Here is a 13432-nt window from a genome sequence, read left to right as displayed (position 1 = left end):
TATGTCATGTACTCTACGTGTTCTTCACAAATTGACTAGATTCCCGGACGAATGAAGAGTTAAAGACTTACTATTATATTTTTCAAATAAAAAAATAGTTTACTAGTTTCTTGCACTCTTTTTTATTTTATAATGTTTATATTTTGGATTTAGTATCATTATATTTAAAAATGAGATAAAGATAATATTTTAATCCTTAGGATCTTTTTTTATGTGAGGTTTTTTTTTTCTAATTAGTTATTTGTATGTGAGAAATGAATTAACTAAAAGATGGAGGCATTTTAGAGAGTTTAAAAATTTGTGTGAATATATTTTAATACACAAAATAATGAAATACACAAGGTATAACTTTTTTTTTTAAACACACCAGGTATAACTTTAAGTAATGGTACCCTACTCATTATTTTTTTACTTGAACCTAATCCACTCAATATTTTATATGTAGGTAGACTGTAAATTAAGTAGCATTAGGTCAGCATGTCTAATATTATTCATAAATTAACTTGGTTCTTATTTTAAAATAATAATAAATTGACTACATTTGAGAAAGATAAAAATTAGTGAATTAAAAAAAAAAAAAAATTTGTTCGATGGTCTGGGGGGGGGGTGTTCTGTCAATATGAAGGGGAAAAAAGTTATCAATTCGATGATACTTCGATAGTTAAGTTATATATGTATAATGAGTAAGAGGAAATTTGAACATTAAATGTTTCTGTAAGAAATATTAGAATGTGTTAACCAATTAAGGCACAAGACTCTTGGTCATATCTAACAACAAAAATTGAGAAACAAATTAATTGTTAAACATACACACTTAATTACATTCTCTCACAAAGCTTAAACACGTTACTTAAGCCAAAGTATCATTACAAAAGGGTCTATTTAAAATTTTATATAAATAGATATATCAATTTGATTTATAACGAAGGTACCTCATTAATGTTAAAATTATGTTATTGAATAATTAAATTTAGCATTTTTTATGTTTTAAGTTTTTGGGAGATTTGAATTTAACATCTGTTGAGGACTCTTTGTTCGCCCCACATGGCACTACTTCATTGCCAACCCACGCCACATCAACATATTATTCATTTTTTAGATAAATCTATTTAAAACCCAAAATAAGCTCATATCCCATTCAACTATATGGATTGGGTTCACATGACCTGTGAGATCCTTACTTCAAAAAGCGGATTCACGTTCCACATTTCCTTTTTATCAATTAGGAGCATAACCCATGACATCATCAACATTAACATATGGATCAGGCTCAAGCAATGAATCAAAACTTACCCATATTACCTCTCTCATATTCATGGAAAGCGGCTTCTCCAACAAAGGCTCATATTTACATAAAAATGGCAACAAAACCCAAGGTACGTCATCTCATCTTCGGCTTATGATCCAAGCTCATGAGTCTTTTAGGGGAAATTTTGGGAGTTGTGGTTTGGAGGACTAAGAGGTATGTTCAGTAAAGCTTCAGTGGTTTAAAGTTGATAAAAGAAACATGTTGCTTAACGTGTCTTCTCCAATTCCCTGAACTCTGACGAGTCCGTGTGTAGCAGGTAAGCCTGACAAACACTCAAAAACTCCAACCATCTAAATGCTGAACAAATAACTATTCATTCAACCTCCAGCTATTCTTATACAAATTTAGAAACTTCATTATATTATTTTACATAAGCTACATTACTACTTTCAGCTAAAATTTAACTCAAACACATGGCCTAATCTGATTGGCTATCTTTAATCTTCAAATATATAGAATATTCATGATATCTCTAATATCCAACTGTTGTTTGCCACAATCAAACCAAATATTCATTTGTCAGTTACTAAAGCAGAGCATTAAATGCTCTTCTTGCTTACCAAGATTAAGTCACAACACAATGAGACCTTAACTAGATCTCTAAAACTTCATTAATTTTCAACCAATCATTTTATTACTTACTAAAAATGTGTTGTAATAGAACCTTAGACCAAAAATACAAACACCTAAAAAAGGAAACATATTCAGCAGAACACCAGCAGTGTGTTCACAATTAACACCTGGCTGAAATTGATATCATCGACCATTTAATGCTGAAATCTCAGCAACTTGACATCTGACCTCATTTGCTTCTGCCCCAAGCAACAGCTGTCTTATGACAGCTATGATAGTTTTTCCTGACAGCTGTGACAAATTTTTCAGAACAACTGTGATAGCTAACTTAGCAGCCTTAACATTACTAATTTTCCTCATTTGGATAAAAAATTAAAATCAACTAAAGAAACTATATTTTTCTTGTTAAAATACTTTCATTTTCTGCTGCTCTTTCCCCAGCAGCTCTTACCCAAAACAGCAAAAATACCTTAAAGCTAAACATACCATTTTTGGTCAAATCTTAAGATGGATTCTTTGAAAATTCATTGCTTATTGGGGCAGATTTTGGCTGAGATTATTTGCTAAAATACCCCCTTAAACTCAGCTGTAAATAGAGTCTCTCATCAATACACCAAGGAGGACCAATGCAGAAGAACAACTCTCTCAAAAACTTCTCTATTCTCTCTCCTTCTAATTATCTTCTTGAGCTCTTAATGAAGTTCTGAATTTCTGCATTTCTAAGTTTTTAGTTTCCAAATTATGAACTAAACTATTCAACCCTTAGCTCATAAATGTCTTTCATAAGCCCTCATACATCCTTCAGCAGAAAATCCTAACAGCTTCACTAAACACACTACAACACAATTACTCTCTTATACTCATTCTCTCATTCTCCATATTCAAAAAATACATCTATCTTGCTGCCAATATCTCTAAACATCTCTTTCTCCGTTTCTCTTGCATAATCCTATACGCACTTACTACACCATTACATATAACACACCACAACTCTTCTAAGCTCCACTCTCATACTCTCTCACTCTGAAGTTATATTATTTTTTTGCCCATAAACACGTCTCAATATTCTTCTCCACCTTTCTTATAAAAGCCTTTCTCATGGAAGGCACAAATTTATCTTACATAAAGTCATTCTCTTAGAAGGCACAAATACTTCATACAAAAGCTCTTCTCATGGAAAACAATACTATTCATAATTTCACAACACCTAAAAGAGCATTGTCAATGGGAAACTCATTTAAGTGCATAATAAAAAGGACAAGCTTAATCAGCCTCTACACACAGCTGGACAGACTCTCTCTCTCTCTCTCTCCAATTGCACCAATTTTTCCTCTTTAATCTTGAAGTTATCATGACAAACTGCCTCTCCACCGCTGGAGTCATTCTGCTAAAATCCTATCAACTCACAAATACTACACAGCTGGAGCTACAAACCATACAAAAATAAGTTACTTTGCTTCCATATCTTTAAATTTACATCATTGAGTACATAATTACTTCACATTTAAATACATATTACTTTATTCCAACAACTATTACAACTACTAATCAAAACTATCATATCAAACGCATATTATATATTTATTCAACCATTATGATGATTCTTGGACTTTGGCTTTAATGATTTTGTAGGCTTAAAAGTACGCTGGTAGCCATTGGACCACGTGGCTCAATGTTGAGTTTCAGATGCAACTTCCCAAACACAACCCAGGCCTAGCAAGGTCACCCCTCTAGCGGACAACACGTGGCTAAGCTTCGAAAAAAGGCCCCCGAACAACATCTAATTGTATTTGTGGGTGTACTAGCATCACGTGTGCTAAATGCTTTAGCACACCAAATGCCAAAAAAATCTTGGTAGATGTTATAGTAATGTTCTACTTTTAGTACTGTATGGCTAATGTGTTAAAAATTTGAATATTTTATTACTTTTCCTCTTTTATATTAATTAAAAAATAATTTAAAAAGTATAAAAATAATAATAAAGAAAAATATTTAAATAAAGAGGTGAAAGAATAGAAGTTGTGATGTAAAATGTATTGTTAAGTGATATATTAAAATAAATAAAGTAATTTTTAATATCTCAAAATGTTTTTTTAAGCACATCTAACGCTTATTCTAGGAGGAAAGAGCATTCATTATGTAAGGCAAAGGTTGAGTGGATTGCTTTATGAGGAATCACGTATGCTTGAACCCACTGGCATGGGAATTGGGACTAGTGGAGTTGGACCATGTCTTCCATGATGTTGACTGCTACCTAGATCTATCTTTTTGGCTGGGAAAGGGTGGATTCTCTTTGCATCAATACCTGTTATGGGAATTTTCCTGTTTGATTAAATCTGTGTACATAATTTACTTTTATAAACTTTTTTACAATTCATTGAAGTGATAAAGATGTAAGAGCATTCACATTGGTAGTGCTAAATAGCTATATTGATATTTTTAGCACCACCAAATATTAAGCACAGTAGCTGAAAAGTAAAAAAAAAATTTATTTGTGCGTTACTACTTTTAATAATTTTACTCATTTGTGACACTGCTTTTTATTTAGATATATTATTTTATTGTAGTAGGTATATTATTTTATTATGATATTTATATTATTCTATTGTACTGAAAGTTAAAATAGATTTACTGATACTAGATGTTTTGTAAAATAAACAAGTAAAGTAGATAAATTAGTTTTTTACAATATCAAATAGTTAAAAAAAATAGCACCACCCACGTGTATGATGGAACAAAAATGAAGAAAGTTCATTGTTTCGTTAATTCAAAATAAATATATCCGGTTTCTCAAGAAAAAGTAAATAAATAAATATATCCGTGTTTCGTTAAGATGGGAGGGAAAAACTTTTTTGAATTCTATTTTGTCCATTTAGTCTATAACTATGACTATTCAGTATTCACTCACTTCTTTATCCATAAACTCTATCCATAAACTCTGTATTATTTGTGAAGGTATTACATGTTTTCGGTGCACGTTACTTCTATCTCATAAAGGAGTGACCCCACAAATGTGGAGTCCACTTGTGAGGTCACTCTCTTGTGAGAGAGAGGGAGGTAACATGCACCGAAATTATTTAAGACTTTCTCTCGTATTATTCAGTTCAAATCTTTGAATTGGTCATAAATTAAATTAAATGAAGTTTCCAGCACCTTTCGCCCTAGTCAATGTAGAAAGGCACAGATACATGAACTGATGAAAGTATAGAATAGGAATGACATAGGTCTCTTATGCTAAAATTCTTCAAACCTAGCCACAACTGCAGAGGAACAATGAAAATGGGCCATTCGAGACTGCTGTTATTCTTCTCTGTTGGTCTCATTTATCTTGTTATTCCCACAGCTGCCCAAAACTGTTATGACACTGGAAACTACACCAGTAACAGTACCTACAGGGCAAACCTCAATACTCTCCTGGCCTCAATGATCAACAACACCAAAATTAATTATGGGTTTTACAATTTTTCTTTTGGTGAAGCTCCCGACAAAGTATACGCGATTGCGCTCTGTAGGGGAGACACTTCGCCCAGCGATTGCCGTAGTTGTATCGAAGGGGCAAGCTCCGACCTATTGAAAGCTTGTCCAAACCAAAAGGAGGCAATCATTTGGCCTGATAAATGCTCACTTCGATACTCAAACAGATCCATATTTAATGCTATGGAAGCTAGCCCTCTTTTAGGCTTTTACAACACAGGAGACGTCCCAGACGTAGAAGCTTTCAACAACGTGCTATTTCCCTTGTTAAATAGCGTAAGAAACCGTACTGCATCAGGAAATTCTACTTACAAGTTTGCTGTGAAGAGTGCCTCTGCCCCAAACTACCAAACCCTATATGCACTTCTTGAGTGCACCCCTGATTTGAGCAAGCTAGAATGCAACAGTTGCTTGGAGCAGGTTCAGAGTTATATACCGCAATGTTGTAAAGGAAAACAGGGAGGTAAATTTGTTACACCCAGCTGTGATATAAGGTTTGAAGTATACTCTTTTTATGACCCTTCAGTTGAGCCACCACCATCGCCGCCGCCGCCATCACCATCACCACCGCCACTAGTCCCATCTGCAGCATCCCCACCACCAGAATCGCCTACAACTACACCAGGTATATAAGCACTGATGTTTCATGACTTTTTCATATTTTTATTTCTTGACGTAGAAGTTGATTAATCTTGGTTTAATCATCCTCCAAAAAAAAAAAAAAAAAAATCTTGGTTTAATCATTTATTTGTTTGGTTGTTTGCAGTGGAATTGTTATCTTATATAATATATATATATATATATTTTTTTTTTTGTGTAGAAGCAAACAACAATATGTTTGCTAAACAAGATTTGTTTTCACTTTTCACTTGAAAGAGGATCAAAATCATTGAAATGCCATTTTAATTATAGTCTGAATCCAGTTTTTAAGCTACTACTTTTAGACCACATAAGAAAAGAAGTCCTTGGTTTTCATATATGACGGCAGTAGAAGGAAAAGTTTAATACAAACGATTAGTTGAGTTGATTTTCGTTTTTGGTTAAATGCGAATTAGTTCTTATTTTTCCTTGGCTATTCTAGGATCTTGAGATTACAACCCTTCTTAAATATTGTGCATGAATTTGTTGAGTTATTTTGAATATGACCACATTTATGACATGAGTATGCGACTGTATTTATTGCTTGAAAAGTAAAAACTCATTCAGCTTTGCTTGCCTACCTTCCACTCGGAAAGTTCAACGAACATCATTTCCTTTTGTTCTCGGGCGCTTACATCTTAATCAGCCTTTCTAAGTACATTAAAAAATTCTTTATAAAAAAAAAAGGTACGTACTATGAACTCCCTGGTCAACGTAGAAACAAGAAACGATTAATTTTTGGTGTCGTTACCTTCTCCCCAGTTACCTTCCCCCAGTTGTTCTGTTTCCTATCAGAATTGATTATTAGGCTGTCTTAAATAAAAAAAGATTGCATTAATATTATTAAAATTGAACCATAAAATAGATATAATAAAAATAAAAAAATATGTTGAAGTACATGGCAGTATCATAATATTTTTTTTTTTGAGAAAAATATTGATGATTAAAATAATTTAAAATAAATAAGGATTATTTTTTCTTGAAATATTTGTAATAAAGTCTTAACTCAAATAATATTACAACTTCTTAGAACATAACTTTGGTAACAGAAATTTATCTAAAACAAATCATCTTAATAATTTTATATACTTATAGTGACTCACATAATAAAAAATCATAGATGTCGAATGTGTAACGTGTAATTAATGTATACATTAAATCAAATGGAATAAGTGGTATATATCAAATCCATCTTTTATTATATTACATGTTAGGATTTAGTGCCAAATTCCATAACTTGTGATCCTGTTTGAGCAACATTTTTACATTTCAAACACACTTACACACATTTTCACACACATTTTTACCCATACATATATCAAAAACACTCAAACAACATTACTCAAACTCCTCTACCAAACACCCCTGTCCAAGATGCAATTCTAGAGAAGGCAATTTCTTGAAACTTGACTAGCTTGTGATTATGTCTCGATTAATTGAAGCAAGCTTCTTGACTAAGCCTCACTCTATTGAGACACAAGAATACTAATTTCCGAATTGTTTTTGGCTATTGATCTTGGTATGTGTGTGCTACATAGTGAACTATATTAGGTCTCACTAAAGTCGAGTCAAGTAGGTTTTCAAGAGTATTGAACCAACCTCTATTTTCACCATAACTCGAGTGTTCTTAAAGTAAATCTCATGATACTGTTTCCAGTAGGTGATCTGAGGCTATAGAGCCAATCCTAGTATATGTTTGCATTGCAAATCAAATCTTCAAGGCAGTCCTTGTAGTAACGAATGTGATTCGGGGATGGACTATAGTTTAGAATGGTCCATGGGTCTTGGAGCAAGTAGTGGTGTCACATTTGTAAGTTTTGAATTGGGTAGAGACTATGATCACAAGGGTATAATTTGGTTTGTATAAATTCAATTCTACTAGTGAAATTTCTTTTTCGGGCTAGGGTTAACCCTGTTGTGGTTTTTTTTTTTTTTTTTTTTTTTTCCTTTGTATGTGTCCATAAGTTTTACACTTCAACACGAATGAATTGTGATCTTTACTTTACTTCTTTGTCCTTTATGTTTTTTGACGTGCATAATTTGTGGTATTTAACCGGCAATAATTGGAATTGTATAATTTGTTAGTTTGTCAAATTTTACTAATTTCCATTTAATCAACCAATGGGTCTAAATATGTTTTTCATTGCATATAATAATGTCCTTACTAATATGGTTAAATCCCTTTTAATTGCCTCATATACGCAACCCCTATTTATAAACTCAATCATGCATATCAATGAATCTCTAATATCTCATATAGATATATATATATATATATATAAAATAGTGTCCCGCCAATTAAACTTATGGTGTGACCTATTATTCATGTGAAATTAGAGAATACACCATTATTGTACTCTTGCATATGGTATAATCTTCCCTTTTGTAAGATACTCATCAATAAACTTTTCTCCAATAGAGCTAGTATTCATAAATTAATGCCAAGGCTTAATTATGCAAATTTATGGACTTATTAGTCATTAATAAAATTTTCACTTATTAGTCATTGTTAACATCTTCACCTAAAGGGTAGGTATTACAAATTAATGTCAAGGATTAAACATGCAATTTTATGGACTCGTGAATCACATTAAGTGTAATCTGTTAAGACTAAACCATGTTAAGTGTAGAATTTTGGAATTAGTCTACTATACATATGTGTTTTTCAATGAGTTAAAAATTTTTAGTGTAAGCTGTTGAGACTTAATCACGTTAATTATTTATGTTCTCTCTTCTCTCTCTCACATTCGAAAATCACATCCAAAAGCCATAAGTAGAAATGTGTAGCCATGCTATTATACTTACGACATAACAAATTATATGTAGACTATTTTTTAGTGGTGTAATGTTCTATCTATATTAAGTCCTTCTTGCTTTTAAGTTTTTTCCCCACACCTCTGCATCCTCTAGTAATGTTCATTCTGAAATTCAACACTCGGAATGTTTTAATGAATAAGGCCGAGTTCCGCTTTTGCAGGAAAGGAAAGCAACTCATCTCGAACTACAATCGTTGTGGTAGTGACAACTATTTCTGCTGCTGTACTAATCATCTCGATCTGCATTTGCATCTATTTAAGAAAGAGGAACCCAAGGAAGAAAGTTGAAAGTAAGTTAGAAATTGCTTTACTTTCCTTGTTGCTAAATGATAAGTGAATCATTACTATAAAAGGACGAAAAACTACCATATCCCTACAACTTGTATGTGGTGGTGTAAGCATTGCTTGAAGTATCAAGCAATATTAGTGAAAATAAGATTCCACTTTTTCAAGTATTATTTTCTCCTTATCTTTTAAACAGAACAAAAGCATAATTTAGCTATCATTAATTGGATATGAAATCGGTTCTAGTGGAAACAATTATGAAAACTAATTGAAAGATGAGTGTATGCAATAGTTCTACTAAAACAAATTCAAGAATATTACATATAGGACGTTTTTTGCTCCATTTAGTGATTGTTTGGATAGCGCGTCTAGCATCCACATCCAGCCTCTAACGTTTTTTTGGTAGGTCCCGTACACTATTCATAAGACTCGCAAGTACTTTTTTTCACAAAAATTGGGTCCTACGGTACTATTCACACATTTAAAAATTATTTTGTTATAGTATTTTCAGCAATAAGCGGTATCCAAACAGACTTTTAAAGTTAAAGAAGACACGATTCAGCAATCAGTTCTGCATAAGCCCTCTTGTATTTTTGTGTACACATAATTACAATTTCAATTGAGTCAATACAATTATCTAATTCAGACGTATTGACTCGTTCTTCAGGTGAAGCTGAAGATGAAATTAGTGTTGTTGAATCCTTGCGATTTGACTTTGGCATAATTAGAGTTGCTACACAGAACTTCTCTGATGCTAATAAGCTTGGAGAGGGTGGATTTGGTATTGTTTACAAGGTAATGTGCCATTATCGAGTGAAATAAATATCAATTTTACTTTTCCTAACACGTTAAGTCCCTAATTTTGAATTTTTGAGGATTACATAATTATATTTAAATTTGTTTTCTTCTTTTTATATATTTTCATTTTTTCAGGGTAAGTTCTCAAATGGACAAGAAATAGCTGTGAAGAGATTGTCTAGGAATTCTTCACAAGGAGAAGTAGAATTTAAGAATGAGGTCATGTTAGTTGCTAAGTTACAACACCGTAATCTTGTTAGACTCTTAGGATTCTGCTTGGAAGGTGATGAGAGGCTTCTAGTTTATGAGTTTGTGCCAAATGGAAGCCTTGATTGCTTCATATTTGGTATGTTGCACTTCTATCTTAACTGTCACGTTCTATTTATAGTCATTTCTTCTTAAATGATTTAGTGTTGGGTTACAAACACTTCCACATATATTTGTTTATTGGAATTATACACTTACATGAATATGTAGATCCAATCAAGCGTGCACAATTGAATTGGGAAAAGCGCTTCAAAATTATTGGGGGTATTGCTCGAGGACTTCTTTACCTTCATGAAGATTCCCAACTTCGTATTATTCATCGAGATCTCAAAGCTAGCAACATTCTACTTGATGCTAGTATGAAACCCAAGATTTCCGATTTTGGTATGGCGAGATTATTTCAACTAGATCAAACTCAAGGCAACACAAGTAGAATTGTGGGGACCTAGTAAGTATATCTCTCATACTATTAATATAGAATGAAAACCATTATTTGTAAAGAGAACGAGGAAATCCTAAGAAAAATATTTTTAATCATCTTTATTCAAATATGATGAAATCAAATTAATTTTAAATTATAATATAGAAACCTCTATTGCCATGTAAATAAACTTCTCTTATTCTTATCCACATGTACAGTGGATACATGCCTCCAGAATATGCATTTCATGGACAATTTTCAGTGAAGTCTGATGTTTTTAGTTTTGGTGTGATAGTCCTAGAGATGGTGACTGGGCAGAAAAATAATACTTTTCATATTGAAGACACTGGAGATGGCCTTATAAATTATGTGAGTACAAGGGCTTTCCCTCCATTCTAACTCATAAGCGTGGCTAGTAATTCATATGATACCCTAAGGTAAAACAATGAGGCCGTTTGGACTCAGCGTTTGCTGAGTCCACGTTTTGCGTTTTGCTGCCTTTTTTTTTTTTTTTTTTTCCCGGAAAGTGAACAGTAAAATCACATGATTTTACTGTTCAGAGACAAAAACACTGTTCATGTACTGTTTGGCACTGTTCATGCACTAAAAAATATTAAAAATGGGTCCCACGGTACTATTTACACATTTAAAAATTATTTTGCTACAGTATTTTCAGTTTTCAGTTTCAGCAACAATAAGTTCAATCCAAACGGACCCAATATTCTCTTTGTTATTGTGTTTACAATTTTTACATACCTTTGCAGGCCTGGAAACAATGGAGGGATGGGACAACTTCTAATTTTGTGGATCCCACATTGCGTACTGATTCAACAGCTGAAATAATGAAATGCATCCATATTGGGTTACTTTGCGTTCAAGAAAATGTAGATAAGAGACCAACCATGGCTTCAATTGTTCTCATGCTTAATAGTGAATCTATGAGTCTATCAGCACCATCACAACCAGCGTTTCTGATGGACAGTAGCACTAGATCAAACATGCTCTTGGTGGAGCATGATTCAAGGGAGATGGGGTCAACACAATCCAAAAGTAACTCTGTCCAAGCCTCAGTAAATGATGTTTCAATTTCGGAATTATATCCTCGCTAGAATTGTATGGATTTTACATTTATGGCTGATCATTCTCACATCTCCATTTCCATTTGCATTTCATAAAATCAATACACCACATGTTGCATTTTTACAAGGGTGATGCACGATAATTGTGCCAATGTAAATTTTGTTATTTCTAACGGCGTTTTGGAGAGACATAGAATTAAGCGGTGGTATCTCATGGAGTGGCTATATATCATCGCTAGAGTGGCTATATGTCATAGCTATCTCACAAGATGTGGAATTTACATGGTTGAGCTAGAAATTTTTTTCAAAGAGGCCAAATTAAATATAATAAAGTTCTACCATATGTTACCTTCGTGAACTAAATTGAACTTAACAAAGTTATACTATATGTTCTTTCTTAGTATTAAAATAATTTATAATTTATATTCTAAAGTTTTTCTTGTTTGACAATCTCTTTTTCTATATACACAGTAACACAGGTAAACAATAACTTAATTAAATTTTCTTAATGAGTTAATACAATTTTTTTTCTTAATAAGTGTATATAGTTGAACAAAACTAAACAATTGAAATAAATTTGTTTCTATCTTAATATACAAATTAAATTATACATGCTAATATTATTATAACCATTTAACAATCAATTTAGAAAAAAAGAAAAAAAAAAAGAAAAAAAGAAATCACATGACAAACAAGAATATTTAAATAACTTAATTTAATTGTTCAAAGCAACTATCAAATAAACAATAGCAAGTCACTGTTATTAATTGATGAAAAAGTTAAGCTGACTCATGTAAAATATGGCAGTTTGGTTAGAATTTCTAGTATCGTTGTTTAAAATGATATGAAAATTGTAATTTAAAAAGTATTGTGAAAAACACGTATTTACAGGTATTCACAAAGCAAAAAATGTGTTTGATACCATGTTTCAAATAACATGTTTTAATGTGTGAAAAAACATAATTGTGTATTTGGCATGTGTGTGTTTTTTTTATTAAAAAAAAAAAAAAAGCTAACAAGCACACTACAATTTAATATTTTTTTTATTTGAGGAGAGAGAAGTCAGTTATGTGTTGTCTAATCAAGTGTGCACCATAGTTTTCTACATATTTAGTTATTTACAAAAGTGTCACTGAGTAACGTTGTTTAAAAACTGAAACCTGCTAAGAGAATTTTTTTAATAATTTCATTGAGCAATGTAACTCAAACCCTCCTATAAAAAACACCCTAACCAAACGCGTTGTATGTTTTGCAAATTGAAAAATGATAGAGACACCCCTAAGTCCACATCCAAATCCGCAACATATTTAAGTGTCATTTTGTGATTAGTGTATTTAATTTTTTTTTTAATTAAGTTCCTATATTAGTCCCATGTGTAAGTGTAAAGATCCACAAAATAATAACCAAACAAGTTGTGAATTGGGTATGGTCGTTGGCGCTTTGTTGCTAGTTCGGTTTTCCTCCACTGTGTTATAAATAACAGTTTGGCAGCTCTTGTGTACTGTCCCTTGTGTGATAGTTGAATGAATAGTTTCCTTTTACAGAAATAATAATAATAATAATAATAATAATAATAATAAACCACTCTATTCATGAGCCCCTCAACCAGTGAGATAAGTAGTTTTGATCCCAAGGTCTTTTTTTTTTTTTTTTTTTTTTTTTTTTTTTTTTTTTTTTTTTTTTTTATCAAAATTGATAGTTTGATACACTCTTTTCGTATATTTGTGATTTATCAACGCTAAATTGCGGGTGTATAGTTTAGTCTGTCAAT

The 13432-nt window shown here is 32.1% G+C and overlaps 1 protein-coding gene across 1 annotated transcript; it reads left to right on the top strand.

Annotated features, from left to right (window-relative positions):
• The first annotated feature begins 5099 nt into the window (after positions 1-5099).
• LOC112007705 (cysteine-rich receptor-like protein kinase 10) lies at positions 5100-12022 on the top strand. The gene is made up of 7 exons (XM_024040072.2): positions 5100-5981; positions 8973-9101; positions 9764-9891; positions 10030-10240; positions 10372-10609; positions 10801-10951; positions 11347-12022. The coding sequence occupies exons 1-7, from the start codon at positions 5114-5116 to the stop codon at positions 11689-11691; spliced, it is 2070 nt and encodes a 689-aa protein (XP_023895840.2). The 5' UTR covers positions 5100-5113; the 3' UTR covers positions 11692-12022.
• Positions 12023-13432: the final 1410 nt, after the last annotated feature.

Source organism: Quercus suber, unplaced genomic scaffold, assembly GCF_002906115.3.
Source record: "Quercus suber isolate HL8 unplaced genomic scaffold, Cork oak 2.0 scaffold_505, whole genome shotgun sequence".
Lineage (NCBI taxonomy): Eukaryota > Viridiplantae > Streptophyta > Magnoliopsida > Fagales > Fagaceae > Quercus > Quercus suber.
The sequence above is the reverse complement of the archived record's forward strand: the minus strand, read 5'-3'. Positions and strand labels throughout refer to the sequence as shown.